The sequence below is a fragment of the Scyliorhinus torazame genome, chromosome 1 (genome assembly GCF_047496885.1).
Source record: "Scyliorhinus torazame isolate Kashiwa2021f chromosome 1, sScyTor2.1, whole genome shotgun sequence".
NCBI lineage: Eukaryota > Metazoa > Chordata > Chondrichthyes > Carcharhiniformes > Scyliorhinidae > Scyliorhinus > Scyliorhinus torazame.
In genome coordinates, this window is record NC_092707.1 from 417390631 (window position 1) to 417409794 (window position 19164).

At 51.2% G+C, this 19164-nt stretch overlaps 2 protein-coding genes across 2 annotated transcripts in view; one reads left to right on the forward strand and one right to left on the reverse strand.

Annotated features, from left to right (window-relative positions):
* Positions 1-19164, forward strand: part of LOC140424943 (E3 ubiquitin/ISG15 ligase TRIM25-like) — an 872674-nt gene that overhangs the window by 247256 nt on the left and 606254 nt on the right. The gene's annotated exons all lie outside the window — the stretch shown is intronic.
* The window catches only part of LOC140429275 (uncharacterized), a 151498-nt gene that overhangs the window by 33129 nt on the left and 99205 nt on the right, over positions 1-19164 (reverse strand). Inside the window, exons 3-6 of the mRNA XM_072516070.1 lie at positions 17759-18103; positions 9244-9385; positions 6714-6782; positions 6571-6616 (exon numbers count right to left, since the gene is read on the reverse strand). Of these exons, the coding sequence (XP_072372171.1) occupies positions 6571-6616; positions 6714-6782; positions 9244-9385; positions 17759-18103 (602 nt within the window). The remainder of the gene's footprint in view (positions 1-6570; positions 6617-6713; positions 6783-9243; positions 9386-17758; positions 18104-19164) is intronic.

Sequence of the window (19164 nt, forward strand, 5' to 3'; positions counted from 1 at the left end):
GGGAGCATTACTCTGCAGAAGAGTGGGGGAGTATTACTCTGCAGGAGAGAGGGAGCATTCCTCTACAGTGGAGAGGGAGCATTACTCTGCAGGAGAGAGGGATCATTACTCTGCAAGAGAGAGGGGGAGCATTACTTTGCAGGAGAGAGGTAGCATTACTCTGCAGGGGAGAGGGAGCATTACTCTGCAGGAGAGAGGGTGTATTACTCTGCAGGAGAGAGGGAGCATTACTCTGCAGTAGAGAGGGAACATTACTCTGCAGGAGAGAGGGAGCATTACTCTGCAGGAGAGAGGGAGTATTACTCTGCAGGAGAGTGGGATTATTACTCTGCAGGAGAGAGGGAGCATTACTCTGCAGTAGAGAGGGAACATTACTCTGCAGGAGAGAGGGGGCATTACTCTGCAGGAGAGAGGGAGCATTGCTCTGCAGGAGAGAGGGAGTATTACTCTGCAGGAGTGTGGGGGAGCATTGCTCTGCAGGAGAGAGGGAGCATTACTCTGCAGGAGAGAGGGAGCATTACTCTGCAGGAGAGAGAGAGAATTACTCTGCAGGAGAGAGGGAGAATTACTCTGCAGGTGAGAGGGAGCATTACCCTGCAGGAGAGAGGGAGTATTACTCTGCAGGAGAGAGGGAGCATTATTCTGCAGGAGAGAGGGAGCATTACCCTGCAGGAGAGAGGGAGCATTACTCTGCAGGAGAGAGGGATCATTACTCTGCAGGAGAGTGGGGGAGCATTACTGTGCAGGAGAGAGGGAGCATTACTCTGCAGGAAACAGGGAGAATTACTCTGCAGGAGAGAGAAAGAATTACTCTGCAGGAGAGTGGGAGCATTACTCTGCAGGAGAGAGGGAGCATTCATCTACAGGAGAGTGGAAGCATTACTCTGCAGGAGAGAGGGAGTATTACTCTGCAGGAGAGAGGGAGTATTACTCTGCAGGAGAGTGGGGGAGCATTACCCTGCAGGAGAGAGGGAGAACTACTCTGCAGGAGAGAGGGAGCATTACTCTGCAGGAGAGTGGGAGCATTACACTGCAGGAGAGAGGGAGCATTACTCTGCAGGAGAGAGGGAGCATTACTCTGCAGAAGAGAGGGAGCATTACTCTGCAGGAGAGAGGGATCATTACTCTGCAGGAGAGTGGGGGAGCATTACTGTGCAGGAGAGAGGGAGCATTACTCTGCAGGAGAGAGGGTGCATTACTCTGCAGGAGAGAGGGAGTATTATTCTGTAGGAGAGAGGGAGCATTACTCTGTAGGAGAGAGGGAGCATTACTCTGCAGGAGAGAGGGAACATTACTCTGCAGGAGAGAGGGAGTATTTCTCTGCAGGAGAGAGGGAGTATTACTCTGCAGGAGGGAGGGAATATTACTCTGCAGGAGAGAGGTGGTATTACTCTGCAGGAGAGAGGGAGCATTACTCTGCAGGGGAGAGGGGAGCATTACTCTGCAGGTGAGAGGGAGTATTACTCTGCAGGAGAGAGGGAATATTACTCTGCAGGAGAGAGGGAGTATTGCTCTGCAGGAGAGAGGGAGCATTACTCTGCAAGAGAGCGGGAGCATTAGTCTGCACGAGAGAGGGAGCATTACTCTGCAGGAGAGTGGGAGCATTACTCTGCAGGAGTGTGGGAGCATTACTCTGCTGGAGAGAGGGAGCATTACTCTGCAGGAGAAAGGGAGCATTACTCTGCAGGAGAGAGGGAGCATTAGTCTGCAGGAGAGAGGGAGCATTACTCTGCAGGAGAGTGGGAGCATTACTCTGCAGGAGAGAGTGAGCATTACTCTGCAGGAGAGAGGAAAAAGTACTCTGCAGGAGAGAGTGAGCATTACTCTGCAGGAGAGTGGGAGCATTGCTGTGCGGGAGAGAGGGAGCATTACTCTGCAGGAGAGAGGGAGCATTACTCTGCAGGAGAGAGGGAGCATTACTCTGCAGGAGAGGGGGAGCATTACTCTGCAGGAGAGAGGGAGTATTACTCTGCAGGAGAGAGGGAGCATTACTCTGCAGGACAGTGGGAGCATTACTCTGCAGGAGAGAGGGAGCATTACTCTGCAGGAGAGAGGGAGTATTACTCTGCAGGAGAGAGGGAGCATTACTCTGCAGGAGAGTGGGGGAGCATTGCTCTGCAGGAGAGAGTGAGCATTTGTCTGCAGGAGAGAGGGAGCATTACTCTGCAGGAGAGAGGCTGCATTACTCTGCAGGAGAGAGGGAGTATTATTCTGCAGGAGAGAGGGAGCATTACTCTGCAGGAGAGAGGGAGCATTACTCTGCAGGAGAGAGGGAACATTACTCTGCAGGAGAGAGGGAGTATTTCTCTGCAGGAGAGAGGGAGTATTACTCTGCAGGAGAGAGGGAGTATTACTCTGCAGGAGAGAGGGAGAATTACTCTGCAGGAGAGAGAAAGAATTACTCTGCAGTAGAGTGGGAGCATTACTCTGCAGGAGAGAAGGAGCATTCCTCTACAGGGGAGAGGGAGCATTACTCTGCAGGTGAGAGGGATCATTACTCAGCAGGAAAAAGGGATGCATCTCTTTGCAGGAGAGAGGTAGCATTACTCTGCAGGGGAGAGGGAGCATTACTCTGCAGGAGAGAGGGAGTATTACTCTGCAGGAGAGAGGGAGCATTACTCTGCAGTAGAGAGGCAACATTACTCTGCAGGAGAGAGGGAGCAATACTCTGCAGGAGAGAGGGAGTATTACTCTGCAGGAGTGTGGGATTATTACTCTGCAGGAGAGAGGGAGCATTACTCTGCAGGAGGAAGGGAGTATTACTCTGCAGGAGAGTGGAAGCATTGCTCTTCAGGAGAGAGGGAGCATTGCTCTGCAGGAGAGAGGGAACATTACTCTGCATGAGAGAGGGAGCATTACTCTGCAGGAGAGAGGGAGCATTACTATGCAGGAGAGTGGGAGTATTACTCTGCAGGAGAGAGGGAGCATTACTCTGCAGGAGAGTGGGGAGCATTACTCTGCATGAGAGAGGGAGCATTACTCTGCAGGAGAGGGGGAGCATTACTCTGCAGGAGAGAGGGAGCATTACTCTGCAGGAGAGTGGGGGAGTATTACTCTGCAGGAGAGAGGGAGCATTCCTCTACAGGGGAGAGGGAGCATTACTCTGCAGGAGAGAGGGATCATTACTCTGCAAGAGAGAGGGGGAGCATTACTTTGCAGGAGAGAGGTAGCATTACTCTGCAGGGGAGAGGGAGCATTACTCTGCAGGAGAGAGGGTGTATTACTCTGCAGGAGAGAGGGAGCATTACTCTGCAGTAGAGAGGGAACATTACTCTGCAGGAGAGAGGGAGCATTACTCTGCAGGAGAGAGGAAGTATTACTCTGCAGGAGAGTGGGATTATTACTCTGCAGGAGAGAGGGAGCATTACTCTGCAGTAGAGAGGGAACATTACTCTGCAGGAGAGTGGGAGTATTACTCTGCAGGAGAGAGGGAGCATTACTCTGCAGGAGGAAGGGAGTATTAATATGCAGGAGAGTGGGAGCATTACTCTGCAGGAGAGAGGGAGCATTACTCTGCAGGAGAGAGGGAGCATTACTCTGCAGGAGGAAGGGAGTATTACTCTTCAGGAGAGTGGAAGCATTGCTCTTCAGGAGAGAGGGAGCATTACTCTGCAGGAGAGAGGGAGCATTACTCTGCATGAGAGAGGGAGCATAACTCTGCAGGTGAGAGGGAGCATTACTCTGCAGGAGAGAGGGAGTATTACTCTGCAGGAGAGAGGGAGCATTACTCTGCAGGAGAGAGGGAGCATTACTCTGCAGGAGAGAGGGAGCATTACTCTGCAGGAGAGAGGGAGCATTACTCTGCAGGAGAGGGGGAGTATTACTCTGCAGGAGAGAGGGAGTATTAGTCTGCGGGAGAGAGGGAGCATTACTCTGCAGGAGAGAGGGAACATTACTCTGCAGTAGAGTGGGAGCTTTCCTCTGCAGTAGAGAGGGAGCTTTACTCTGCAGTAGAGAGGGAGCTTTACTCTGCAGTAGAGTGGGAGCATTACTCTGAAGGAGAGAGGGAGCATTACTCTGCAGGAGAGATGGAGCATTACTCTGCAGGAGAGTGGGAGCATTACTCTGCAGGAGAAAGGGAGTATTACTCTGCAGGAGAGAGGGAGCATTACTCTGCAGGAGAGAGGGAGCATTACTCTGCAGGAGAGAGGGAGCATTACTCTGCAGGAGAGAGGGAGCATTACTCTGCAGGAGAGGGGGAGTATTACTCTGCAGGAGAGAGGGAGTATTAGTCTGCAGGAGAGAGGGAGCATTACTCTGCAGGAGAGAGGGAACATTACTCTGCAGTAGAGTGGGAGCTTTCCTCTGCAGTAGAGAGGGAGCTTTACTCTGCAGTAGAGAGGGAGCTTTACTCTGCAGTAGAGAGGGAGCATTACTCTGCAGGAGAGAGGGAGCATTACTCTGCAGGAGAGATGGAGCATTACTCTGCAGGAGAGTGGGAGCATTACTCTGCAGGAGAGAGGGAGCATTACTCTGCAGGAGAGATGGAGCATTACTCTGCAGGAGAGTGGGAGCATTACTCTGCAGGAGAGAGGGAGCATTACTCTGCAGGTGAGTGGGGGAGCATTACTCTGCAGGAGAGAGGGAGAATTACTCTGCAGGAGAGGGGGAGCATTACTCTGCAGGAGAGAGGGAGCATTACTCTGCAGGAGAGAGGGAGTATTACTCTGCAGGATAGTGGGAGCATTACCCCGCAGGAGTGAGGGAGCATTAGTTTGCAGGAGAGAGGGAGCATTACTCTGCAGGAGAGAGGGGGCATTGCTCTGCAGGAGAGAGGGAGTATTACTCTGCAGGAGAGAGGGAGAATTACTCTGCAGGAGAGAGAAAGAATTACTCTGCAGTAGAGTGGGAGCATTACTCTGCAGGAGAGAAGGAGCATTCCTCTACAGGGGAGAGGGAGCATTACTCTGCAGGTGAGAGGGATCATTACTCTGCAGGAGAGAGGGGGTGCATCTCTTTGCAGTAGAGAGGTCGCATTACTCTGCAGGGGAGAGGGAGCATTACTCTGCAGGAGAGAGGGAGTATTACTCTGCAGGAGAGAGGGAGCATTACTCTGCAGTAGAGAGGGAACATTACTCTGCAGGAGAGAGGGAGCATTACTCTGCAGGAGAGAGGGAGTATTACTCTGCAGGAGTGTGGGATTATTACTCTGCAGGAGAGAGGGAGCATTACTCTGCAGTAGAGAGGGAACATTACTCTGCAGGAGATTGGGAGTATTACTCTGCAGGAGAGAGGGAGCATTACTCTGCAGGAGGAAGGGAGTATTACTCTGCAGGAGAGTGGAAGCATTGCTCTTCAGGAGAGAGGGAGCATTGCTCTGCAGGAGAGAGGGAACATTACTCTGCATGAGAGAGGGAGCATTACTCTGCAGGAGAGAGGGAGCATTACTCTGAAGGAGAGAGGGAGCATTACTCTGCAGGGGAGTGGGAGTATTACTCTGCAGGATAGAGGGAGCATTACTCTGCAGGAGAGAGGGTGTATTACTCTGCAGGAGAGAGGGAGAATTACTCTGCAGGAGAGAGGGCGTATCACTCTGCAGGAGACAGGGAGCATTACTCTGCAGGAGAGAGGGAGCATTACTCTGCAGGAGAGAAGGAGCATTGCTCTGCAGGATAGAGGGAGTTTTACTCTGCAGGAGAGAGGGAGCATTACTCTGCAGGAGAGAGGGGGCATTACTCTGCAGGACGGAGGGAGCATTGCTCTGCAGGAGAGAGGGAGTTTTACTCTGCAGGAGTGTGGGGGAGCATTACTCTGCATGAGAGAGGGAGCATTACTCTGCAGGAGAGAGGGAGCATTACTCTGCAGGAGAGAGAGAACATTACTCTGTAGGAGAGAGGGAGCATTACTCTGCAGAAGAGTGGGGGAGTATTACTCTGCAGGAGAGAGGGAGCATTCCTCTACAGTGGAGAGGGAGCATTACTCTGCAGGAGAGAGGGATCATTACTCTGCAAGAGAGAGGGGGAGCATTACTTTGCAGGAGAGAGGTAGCATTACTCTGCAGGGGAGAGGGAGCATTACTCTGCAGGAGAGAGGGTGTATTACTCTGCAGGAGAGAGGGAGCATTACTCTGCAGTAGAGAGGGAACATTACTCTGCAGGAGAGAGGGAGCATTACTCTGCAGGAGAGAGGGAGTATTACTCTGCAGGAGAGTGGGATTATTACTCTGCAGGAGAGAGGGAGCATTACTCTGCAGTAGAGAGGGAACATTACTCTGCAGGAGAGAGGGGGCATTACTCTGCAGGAGAGAGGGAGCATTGCTCTGCAGGAGCGAGGGAGTATTACTCTGCAGGAGTGTGGGGGAGCATTGCTCTGCAGGAGAGAGGGAGCATTACTCTGCAGGAGAGAGGGAGCATTACTCTGCAGGAGAGAGAGAGAATTACTCTGCAGGAGAGAGGGAGAATTACTCTGCAGGTGAGAGGGAGCATTACCCTGCAGGAGAGAGGGAGTATTACTCTGCAGGAGAGAGGGAGCATTATTCTGCAGGAGAGAGGGAGCATTACCCTGCAGGAGAGAGGGAGAATTACTCTGCAGGAGAGAGGGAGCATTACTCTGCAGCTCACTGTCCAATACCGTGATGTCGATGTTAAGTGATTGAAACAGGAAAGTCTCCATTTTTCTGGGATAACAATGTTGAGGACAACATTCATCCAACTGATGTTTAGAAACAATCCTGAACAATAAATATGATTTAGAATGGTGAGTTTGTGACATACTTCAATGGTTTCTTACCACAGACACTTGCGTATACTGTGTTCAGTTCACCTTCAGGGGCTCTCGGCAAACTGTACAGAAAAAAGTCAGTGATTTATTACAGCAGAAATATCAGTGACCACCTCAATAAAACAATTAACACCGGGTCTGCATTGAGGAAAGAACATCGACTCCTGTTCCTTGTTCGTGTGTTTGTAACTGCAAAGAATATCTCTTACTCGTCACAATAAAACTCTACACGTTATCATTGGTTGGTTGGTTTGATATCAGCTCTTTGAGGTGACTTTGACAGGTTTGGATAAGACAAGGAACAGCTTTCCCCATTGGCGGACGGCACCAGGACTGGGAGACAGATTTAAGATATTAGGGAAGAGACGTACGGATGGTGGGGGGAGGGGGAGATGGCCGGGGTGGGGGGGGGAGCTGGGGGGGGTGAGGGGGGAGATGGGGGGCAATGAGCTGGAACTTGCTGCCCACGAGGGTGGTGGAAGCAGAGACGATGATTGATTTCAAAAGGAAATTGAATGAGCACTTGAGGAAATTAAATTTCCGACCTCAGTGAATAAGTAAGTAGAATTCGACCAACTGAATTCCTCTGCAGAGTGCTAGCATAGTCACAACGGGCAGAATGGCCTCCATCTGTGTTGTAATTTGCCGATGGCACCACCGTAGTGGGTCGGATTTCAAACAATGATGAGACAGTGTATAAGAATGAGATAGAGAATCTGGTGAACTGGTGCGACGACAATAATCTCTCCCTCAATGTCAACAAAATGAAGGAGATTGTCATCGACTTCAGGAAGCGTCTTGGAGAACATGCCCCTGTCTACATCAATGGGAACGAAGTAGAAAGGGTCGAGAGCTTCAAGTTTTAAGGTGTACAGATCACCAAAGCCTGTCCTGATCCCCCCATGCCGACACTCTCGTTAAGAAAGCCCACCAACGACTCTACTTTCTCAGAAGACTAAGGAAATTTGGCATGTTAACTACGACCCACAACAACTTCTACAGATGCACCATAGAAAGCATTCTTTCTGGTTGTATCACAGCTTGGTATGGAGCCTGCTCTGCCCAAGACCGCAGGAAACTACAAAAGGTTGTGAATGTCGCCCAGTCCATCACGCAGACCAGCCTCCCATCCATTGACTCTGTCTATAATTCCCGCTGCCTCGGAAAGGCAGCCAGCATTATCAAGGACCCCACTCACCCCGGACATACTCTCTTCCACCTTCTTCCGTCAGGAAACAGATACCAAAGTTTGAGGTCACGTACCAACCGACTCAAGAACAGCTTCTTCCCGACTGCCATCAGACTTTTGAATGGACCTGCCTTGTATTAAGTTGATCTTTTCTCGACACCTTGCTATAACTGTAACATTATATTCTGCAGTCTCTCCTTCCTTCCCCATGTACGGTCTGCATTGTTTGTACAGCATGCCAGAAACAATACTTTTCACTGGAGACTAATATGAGGGATTCAACCAATTGTGACCAAGTTTCCTGAAAGATGAAGCAGAGTTTGATATTCACAGATAAGAGAGCAGCAATCTATGGCAGCTGAGTTAGTGCAGGAGTCAGTGATGTTCAGAGTTTATTTTCGGGATGGGGGCCAGGATTGTAAATTAATTGCTGCATCTTGTGCCGTCTCTGTTGCTGACAGTTACAATGAGCTGAGGGAACAGGACTCCAAGGCTGGTGTGTGTCTCTCGGGAGCCACCATCCTCGGCTGGCTTCACCGTCATGAGTGTCGGCTTGGTGAACTGGCTGGAAATGTAGCAATGTGGACATTCAGCTGCGTGGTTTGCTGGTCACTGACCCCCGCACCGAGGATTTGGGAACCCCCTGGCAGGCCAGGAGAAATTGCGGAGAGTCCAAGGTGGGCCCATGGCTGCCAAAAGTAATGCCTGAACTTTGACCAACTCTGTGATGGGGAAACTGGCAGAATTAATAAATCACAATAAGGTCACAGCATGATGACGAAGAGCGACATGTTAGGAACACAGGAATGATAGCGCGACCGGCACCATTGAACCATTTCTACCCGGTGAAGATAAACCTTTCCTGACAACTAATTTTCCTCCCACATTGTCCTATTTTTCTTCCTCGTGCATTTTCTATCTTCCCTGAATTATCAATTCCCTTTTGCAATGTCTTCATCAGCACTCGTGTCGCGGTGTTCTGTTGCGATAGCTGTCTCCCCAATCTCAGGCTGGGGTTTACGTTGTGATCAGGGCCGCGTGTCTTTGGTGTCCCTGCCAGTGGAAACTGTCTGTCTGCGTCCATCTGATTTCTCAGTGCGTCCCTTCCACCAACTCTTACAAAAGGGCTGTGGGGGGGGGAGCACCCCGCCCCCTCCCTCCCCCCCTCCGTAAACTCCAGCCCACTCTTTATGCTTCTCTCTGTACCTGTGCAGGAAGGGAGAATGATTTCAATCAAAGCTTCCTCACCCTGACCCATTGGCTGATTGCATCCCTCCACATAACCTCAATGTGACATGATCATCACAACAGACAGGAAATTCAATTCCATTTACCTTTCTGGCTTTAACCTGCTTTGAAAACAGGCCCATTTTTTCACACACAGTATTGTGATGCTCAATATGCCGAGCAAGAGGGCGAATGCCAGGGTGCCGGTTATAATACCCGTGAGAGGCGGCAACTGTTTTTCAGGAAGTTCTGCAAAATATCAAGAGTTTTTGTGAAGTTTAACATGAGTAAAATGAAGAAGAAGAATTGACTTCCTGTCCTTCAGAAAGGAGGTTAGCTGCACGATTGAGAGCGACAGAGAGGGGGGGGCAGTCCACCCGGGGATCAACCAATCCCCATCCAAGGGTCTTTTCCCGTCACTGCTGGGAACAATGTCAGGAATTGTAGTCGGGTCGGCTGCGGGAGCCACTGGGCTTTTCCTGGATATTTGTAACCAGCCCATCCCTGGCATCACCATCACTCACTCCCCCCACTATCACCATTCTGGGGGTTACCATTGACCACAATCTGAACTGGGCCAGCCATGTCAGTGAGCTTTCTGCTTGAGCTGTAGAGAACCCCTCCTGAGTCAGACACAGCCCGAGTGAATGGGGTTCTGGGGAATTCAGTGCAGAGTGGAAACTCGGTGCACAGGGCCAAGACGTCCCCTTTTGCTTTCAAACTTTTTCACTCTTCAGAGAGTGGACTTACCCCACTGCAGCAGTAAAGGCTACAAGGGAGAGAGCTGATTGGTAAGTAGAGGGGAGGGCCGGGTAAGTATTGACTACTTTTATCACCTATAGCTTGTCCAGTACTATTTTGTGGTCTATAGTTTGTAAGGGCTCCATTCCATAGTAACGAGGACCAGGAAAGAAGGGCTCCAGAATAATTGATATTATCTGATATTAAGCATCTTCCAAAGGTTTAATTTAAAGGCACGAGAGCTCAAAGCCGTGCTTTGCTCCTCTTGCTCCATGTGGGAAGCTGGGAACAGTTCCAGTGCCCGAGGTCAGCACGTGTGCGGGACGTGTCTCCAGCTGGAGCTCCTGGAAGCCCGGGTTTCTGAGCTGGAGCGGCGGCTGGGGACCCTCTGTAGCATCCGCGAGTCGAAGAGCATCGTAGATAGCACGTATAGAGAGGTGGTCACACCGCAGGCTCAGAGCCCGCAGGTAGGAAGGGAATGGGCGACCACCTGGCAGAGTAAGAGAGTGAGGCAGGCAGTGCAGGAATCTCCTGTGGCCATGCCCCTGCAAAACAGATATACCGTTTTGGATACTGTTGAGGGGAATGGCCTCTCAGGGGAAAGCAGCAGCAGCCAAACTCGTGGCACCGCGGTTAGTTCTGCTGCAGAGGGGAGGAGTAACAAGTGTGCCAGTGCAATAGTTATCGGGGATTCACTTGTCAGGGGAATAGACAGGTGTTTCTGTGGCTGCAAACGAGACTGCAGGATGGTATGTTGCCTCCCTGGTGCTTGGGTCAAAGTCTCGGAGCGGGTACAGGACATTCTGGAGGGGGAGGGTGAACAGCCGGTGGTCGTGGTCACATCGGTACTACAGACATCGGTAAAAAAAAGGGGATGAGGTCCTGACAGCAGAATACAGGGAGTTAGGAAGGAAGATGAGAACTCAGACCTCAAACGTAGTGATCTCAGAACGACTCCCAGCGCGGGCGGGTCAGAGTAGAAATAGCAGGATGTATCGGATAAATACGGAGCTGAAGGGTTGTGGTGAGAGGGAGGGTTTCAGATTCCTGGGGCATTGGGACCGGTTCTGGGGGAGGTGGGACCTGTACAAACTGGACGGGTTACACCTGGGCAGGACTGGGACTGATTTCCTGGGGACAGATGTTGGGGAGGTTTGAAACTAAAATGGCAGCGGGATTGGAACCTATGCAAGGAGTCAGAGGAGGAGGAATCAAGAACGAGAACAACAGACAGAAAGAGGAATAAGAAAAGGGATAGGCAGAGAAATCAGTGGTCAGAATCATACACAGCCGCAGGGGCATGAGAACCTAAGGAGGGTGATAAGGGAAAGAGAAACGAGGGTGTAACAAAATAAAGAACAGTAAAATGGAAAAGCAGGAGTCAGGGTAATCAAGGGCCAGGGGAAATAGGGCCACAGAACAAAGAAAAGTTAGGGTGATCAAAAATGTCAAAGAGGCAAGTCTAAAGGCTTTGTATCTTAATGAGCGAAGCATTGGGAATAAGGTAGACAAACTGACGGAGCAAATCGAGGTAACTGGATATGATCTCATAGTCATTCCGGAGACATGGTCACAAGGAGATCAACACTGGGAACTTTATTTACAGGAATGTTTGACCTTTCGGAGATACAATAGTATTAGACAAACTCATGGGGCTAAAAACAGATAAATCCCCTCACCCGAATGGCTTTCATCCTAGGATCCGAAAAGAAGTAGCCACAGAGATAGTGGAGACATTGGTTGTAACTTTCCAAAAATGTTTACATTCTGGGGAAGTATCAGAGGATTGGGAATCTGCCAATGTGACACCTCGATTCAAAAAGGGAGGGAGGTACAAAGCAGGAACTATCGGCCAATTAGCCTGACGTTGATTGTTGGAGAAATGTTGGAATCAATTATTGAGGAAGTAATAGCAGCACATTTGTAAAATCATAATCTAATGGAGCAGAGCCAGCATGGCTTCAGGAAAGGGAATCGGCTCTGACTCATTCCTTAGAGCTTTTTGAGGAAGTCTCAATCAGAGTGGAGAGAATGGAATCAGTGGATGTTTTATATTCGAAATTCCAGAATGTATTTGACAAGATACCTCACAAAAGGTTAAGTTGTAAGACAAGAGTCCATGGTGTTGGAGGTGGTATATTGACATGGAGAGAGAAATGAAATGAAATGAAAATCGCTTATTGTCACAAGTAAGCTTCAATGAAGTTCCTGTGAAAAACCCCTAGTCGCGACATTCCGGCGCCTGTTCGGGGAGGCTGGTACGGGAATATTGTATGGTACTGCTGGAATATATTTAGAGATTAATGAGCTTCATTTTGCAGAACCTGTCTTTCGCAGAATAAAGGTAAATCAAGTGCACGTTAAGAAAGGTGGTTTACGAACGGTGAGGGGTTGACTGTGTGGGTAGCAGGGCTGACAGAGTCGAGGGTTTATTAACCTCTGCCAGGGCCAGTGGGGGGGGAGGGGCTGTTCAGAGTCAGGGGCCTGTTGTACAACGGCCCCCACACTGTGTCAGTGAAATATTCTTCATTGTCAGTGATCGGGGGATTCTGTCAATTGATAACAAGACACTGTTGCAAACCTATCATCCACCTTCACAGTCTGAGCCACGATCAATTTGACTGGAGACGAAGTTGAATCCAAACTGAGGCTTTATTAGTATCAGATGTGAGGCCTCCCACAGCAGCTGGTGAAATGGCTGCGAGCTGGAGGCCACGCATATTTATAACCCACCTCCTGGGCGGAGCTAGCATGCAGGGGCCGCAGGTGAACCTGTAGTGCAGGTTCTACCTTACAACCTCTAATATCAGAACACAGTGGTTTACCACATTCACCCCCTGTTAAAATTGAGTCTTGCGGGGGTGGTGGATAACTATGTACAATTAGCAATTTGTAATATTTACAGAGCAGCAAAAACAAATGTCTCTGGCCATCCGGTGGGCCGGTCAGAGGTTCAGCCGGTCCGGTGCCTTGATGGTCCTTTGAGATCGACGAAGTGGTGACGGCGATGTTGGTGCTGTTGTGGTCGAAGTTGACTCCGGGTGTGTGCCAAAATCCTCTTCATCCACGGGGTGGGCAGGGAGAGGACGGACGGTCCTGGGGGGGTAATGGGGGCGGCAGGGGAGGGGAAGGTGGTGCCGGGGGCGACGGGTGTGGTGAGGGGGTGGAACCTGCTGGTGCCAGGTTCCCGAGGGAGACGGTATCCTGGCGGCCGTCGGGGAACGCCACGTAGGCGTACTGCGGGTTTGCGTGGAGCAGGTGCACCCTTTCCACCGACGGATCCGCCTTGTGGAGCCGCACATGTTTACGGTTCCCGGAGCTGCGGGCCAAGTTGGGAGCGATAGCCCGGATGTGGACTTCCCGGGGAAGGCAAAAAGACGTGCATGGGGTGTACTGTTAGTGGCAGTGCAGAGTAATGAGCGAATGGAATGTAGTGCATCAGGGAGGACCTCTTGCCAGCGGGAGGCCGGGAGATTTCTGGACCGCAGGGCCAGCTGGACGGCCCTCCATACCGTCCCGTTCTCCCTCTCTACCTGTCCGTTTCCCCGGGGGTTGTAGCTCGTCATTCTGCTGGAGGCGATACCCCTGCTGAGCAGGAACTGACGCAACTCATCGCTCATGAATGAGGATCCCCTGTCACTGTGGATGTAGGCGGGGAAGCCGAACAGAGTGAAAATAGAATTAAGGGCTTTAGTGACGGTGGCAGACGTCATGTCGGGGCCTCGGATGGCGAAGGGAAACCGGGAGTATTCATCGATCACACTGAGGAAATACGTGTGTCGACCGGAGGAGGGGAGGGGGCCTTTGAAATCCACGCTGAGGCGTTCAAATGGGCGGGAGGCCTTCACCAGGTGCGCGCGGTCCGGCCGGTAGAAGTGCGACTTGCACTCCGCACAGACCTGGCAGTCCTTGGTGATCGTCCTTACTTCCTCGACGGAGTAGGGAAAATTTTGTGCCTTAATGAAATGGTACAACCGAGTGACCCCTGGGTGACAAAGGCTGTCGTGCAGGGTCCGGAGTCGGTCTACTTGTGCGCTGGCACATGTACCTCGGGGTAGGGCGTCTGGGGGCTCGTTGAGTTTGCCGGGGCGATGCAAACTCTCGTAATTATAGGTGGAGAGCTTGATTCTCCACCGCAAGATTTTATCATTTTTGATCTTACCCCACTGTGTATTGTTGAACATGAAGGCTACCGACTGTTGGTCAGTGAGGAGAGTGAATCTCCTGACGGCCAGGTAATGCCTCCAATGTCGCACAGCCTCAACGATAGCCTGAGCCTCTTTTTCGTCGGGTGAGTGCCGAATTTCAGAGGCATGGAGGGTACGGGAAAAGAATGCCACGGGCCTGCCTGCCTGGTTGAGGGTAGCGGCAAGGGCGATATCCGATGCATCGCTTTCTACTTGGAAAGGAAGTGTTTCGTCTACAGCGTGCATTCCAGCTTTGGCAATATCAGCTCTGATCCGGGCGAAAGCCTGTTGGGCCTCGGCCGTCAGGGGAAAGTGGGTGGACTGTATGAGTGGGCGGGCCTTGTCCGCATAGTTTGGGACCCACTGCGCGTAATACTAGAGGAACCCCAGGCAGCGTTTGAGGACCTTGGGACAGTGGGGGAGGGTAAGCTCCATGAGGGGGTGCATGTGGTCGGGATCGGACCCCAGAACTCCGTTCTGGACCACGTAGTCGAGGATGGCTAAGCGGTTTGTACGGAACTCACACTTCTCCTTGTTATACGTGAGGTTGAGGAGAGTGGCGGTGTGGAGAAATTTAGCGAGGTTGGCGTCGTGGTCCTGCTGATCATGGCCGCAGATGGTCACATTGTCTAGGTATGGAAATGTGGCCCGCAACCGTACCGGTCGACCATTCGGTCCATCTCCCTTTGGAAGACCGAAACCCCATTGGTGACGCCGAAGGGGACCCTAAGGAAGTGATATAGCCGGCCGTCTGCCTCGAAGGCGGTGTATGGCCGGTCCGATTTACAGATGGGGAGCTGGTGGTCGGCGGATTTCAGGTCCACCGTTGAGAAGACCTGGTACTGTGCAATCTGGTTAACCATGTCAGATATGCATGGGAGGGGGTACGCATCGAGCTGCGTGTCCCTGTTGATGGTCTGTCTGTAGTCCACGACCATTCGGATTTTCTCCCCAGACTTAACCACTGCCACTTGAACTCTCCAGGGGCTTTTGCTGGCCTCGATGACTCCCTCCTGAAGCAACCGCTGGACCTCGGACCTGATAAAGGCCTTATCCCGAGTGCTGTACCGTCTACTCCTGGTGGCCACGGGTTTGTAATCTGGAGTGAGATTGGCAAAGAGGGAAGGAGGATTGACCTTTAGGGTCGCGAGGCCGCACACAGTGAGGGGTGGTAAGGGTCCGTCGAATTTAAGGGTCAGGCTCTGGAGGTTGCACTGGAAATCCAGGCCAAGGATAAGTGCAGCGCAGAGGTTAGGGAGGACGTAGAGGTGAAAACCGTGGAACTCTACGCCTTGGACTGTGAGCGTGACCGTGCAGTACACCCGGATCGCTACGCGATGGGATCCGGACGCTAGGGAGATATTTTGATTGGTAGGGTGTACCTTAAGGGAGCAGCGCCTTATCGTATATGGATGTACAAAGCTCTCGGTGCTCCCGGAGTCCAGTAGGCAGGAGGACACATGGCCGTTGACTTTCACGCTGGTGGATGCGTTGGTCAGATTATGTGATCGGGACTGGTCGATTGCCATGGAGGCGAGCCGTGGTTGATCGTCGGGTAGTGAGGCGGCCGTTGAGTTGAGTTCCTGAAATGCCGTTGGTCTCCATGTGCTGCGGGGTGGACAAGATGGCGGCACCCAGAGATCCTGGGGATTACAAAATGGCGGCGCCCATAGGACGCACGTTGCGGGGGTGGAGCAAGATGGCGGCACCCATGAAATGCACGTGTTGTGTGGGGGAGAAGATGGCGGCGCCCATTGGTCGCACAGGGCCTGGGGAGGAGAGGAAGATGGCGGCGCCCATTGTCCGTGACCGGGGGAGGGGGTGGGGGCGACCGTGGCCGCTGAGCGGGCCTGGCACACCGCAGCGAAGTGGCCCTTCTTCCCACAGGACTTACAAAGGGCAGCGCGGGCCGGGCAGCGTTGGCGGGGGTGTTTTTGCTAGCCGCAAAAATAGCACCGGGGCCCCCCGGAGATCACTGGCTGGCACGTAGTGCAGGCATATTGGGTGGGTAGCACCCCCGCTGGGGCCGATGCCTGTGGGGCCCATGAAGCGTAGGAGGAGTGGGCCGCGCGGTTGGGGGCGTAGGACTGGACATTGCGCAGGGCGACCGTCATGGAAAGCGCTAGTGTTTTAGTATCTGCGAGGTTGCTGTCCCTTCTAGGAGCCGCTGTCTGATAACATCAGAATCAATCCCAGTTACACAAGCGTCCCGCATAAGGAGATCTGAGTGCTCCTTAGCTGTAACGTCCTGGCAGTCACAGTCCCGAACTAGTGGGATCAGGGCCCTCCAGAAGTCCTCGATTGACTCACCAGGTAGTTGAGTACGCGTTGCGAGCACGTGTCTGGCGAAGAGCGTGTTCGTCTTCTGCTCACAACTCTCTTTGAGTCGAATCATAACGTCAGCGTAATTGGGCACATCCTGGATCAGCGGGAAGACTTTGGAGCTGAGTCTGGAGTACAAGATTTGGATCTTCTGAGCCTCTGGAACAGGGGTCGACGCCGCGTTGATATACGCTTCAAAACAAGCTCGCCAGTGCTGGAAGTCCTTTCTGGCGTCGCTTGAGTGTGGATCCAGCTGCAGGCGATCTGGTTTAATCCGGAGGTCCATCTTCTGAATCTGATACTAATAAATTGAAGCACGACCAATTTGACTGGAGACGAAGTTGAATCCAAACTGAGGCTTTATTAGTATCAGATGTGAGGCCTCCCACAGCAGCTGGCGAAATGGCTGTGAGCTGGAGGCCACGCATATTTATACCCCGCCTCCTGGGCGGAGCTAGCATGCAGGGGCCCAGGTGAACCTGTAGTGCAGGTTCTACCGTACAACCTCTAATATCAGAACAGTGGTTTACCACACAGTCACAGCCAATCCTCCATTGGAGGGTTTTGTTGTGGGCAGACTGAGAGGCGGAGGGCAGGGTGGGCAGGGGTTACATGCGGGGGTACAATTGTCCATTGGAGGGTTTTGTTGTGGTCAGACTGAGAGGCGGTGGGCAGGGTGGGCAGGGGTTAGATGCGGGGGTACAGTTGGTGAGAGGGTAGAGGGTTCCCGAAAATATCACAGGTTTTATAGAAGGTTCAATGACAGGTTTTAAACAAGTGCAGAGGGAGGATGGGGAGTGGAGGGGAGGGGGGAGGGTGCTTGGTGGGGGTGGGGCAGAGAACAATTGGGAATGTTTGGGACAGTCTGGGGGACAGGGGAGGTGAATGGACAACAGACCCATTCCCAGCACTGACTGTCGGAGGAAATGGGAGCAGTGAAGTTGATCTGAAATCACTGAGCTCAGCATGAGTTTGGAACGCTGGAACATTCTGAAGCACACGATGAGATGCTTTTCCTCACGTTTACATTGAAACAGTGTGTGAGGCTGAGGGCAGAGGGCAGAGGGCAGAGTGCGAGAGGGAATTCAAATGCGAAGTGACGGGGTGTGGCGGGAATGAATGGAGGAAGTCGGGAAATCTGTCTCCCTGTCAGAATTGTCTGTCCAATGAGGAGGGGGCAACATTGACAAATATTGGTTTCAGCGTCAGTCTGAAGCCCTGAAAAGCTGGTGAAAAGTAGATGGTTCAATTTGTTTGAGATGTTTTAAGTCATCAATACAAAATATAAAAACACAAACCTGCTTCCCGAATCCCAGCCTGTCCACCACACACACCAATGGGGATCAATTAGAATCATGAAAACTGCACTTACTGGTTACACTCAGCTGTGATCCATTCCCACTGATATCTCCCCACACGGAGCAGTAATAGACGGCAGTGTCACTGGGCTGCACGTTGCTGATTGTCAGGATGAAGGTTTTATTGGACGTGTCTCGGGAAGGATGGAAACGCTCAGTGAAACCTAGACTCCGTCGTGTGTTGTTCTTTATATCATGTGTTAAAACCCTCTCCATATCTTTCCCTGGCCTCTCCCGGTTCCAGTGAACATCGGTGTGTGTCACTGCGGCGTTCCGCATGGTGCACTGTAACCGTGCAGTCTGACCCTCTGTGACACGTTCCAGACTCAGAGACTGGATAAGGACTGGAGCATTCGCATCTGGAAAAAGATGTTGACAGTACAATAATAATAATAATCGCTTATTGTCACAACTCGATGAAGTTACTGTGAAAATCCCCTAGTCACCACATTCCGGCACCTGTTCGGGGAGGCCGGTACGGGAATTGAACCCGCACTGCTGCCTTGTTCTGCATTAGAAGCCAGCTGTTTAGCCCACTGTGCTAAACCAGCCCCGATGTATGCGAACCAATCTGCAAGCTTCAAATTGTCCTGAATGTTTCAGTGGAAAGATCGTACAGCATAGATTACATCAGTAAAGGATTCCAATAATACATCAGCAGCATTGACATAATATCTTAGATTGAAGCATGGGATCATTTTCTAATGCTCTGCACCCTGACCTTTCCATTTGAGTTCAGCAGTGTGGGAATATTTCTATTATCTTCCCTCACATTCGAAATGTACTGTTGATTGAGATGAAATATATCTAAAAATACTTCAAGTTAGGTCATCATTCTCAGATAGAAAATGTGTTTGAAAAAAATGACCATTGATAAACAGAGAAATAAAAACACTGAACAACATGAGGCCATTCATTTCCTGTTGACTCCATTATGGATCACCCCACTATTATAGTCCTTTGCAAAACCAATCTTGGACTGGATTGGATTGGATTGGATTTGTTTATTGTCACGTGTGCCGAGGTACAGTGAAACGTATTGTTCTGCTTACAGTCCAGACATATCATTCCGTAAATGAAAAATACAAAGGCCATACATATATTTGGAATATATATAAATGATTTGGAGGAAAATGTAACTGGTCTGATTAGTAAGTTTGCAGACGACACAAAGGTTGGTGGAATTGTGGACAGCGATGAGGACCGGACCGTCAGAGGATACAGCAGGATATAGATTGGTTGGAGACTTGGGCGGAGAGATGGCAGATGGAGTTTAATCTGGACAAATGTGAGGTAATGCAGTTTGGAAGAACGAATACAGATGGGAAATATACAGTAAATGGCAGAATCCTTAAGAGTGTTGACAGGCTGAGAGATCTGGGTGTTCAGGTGGTTAGGTCACTGAAAGTGGCAACGCAGG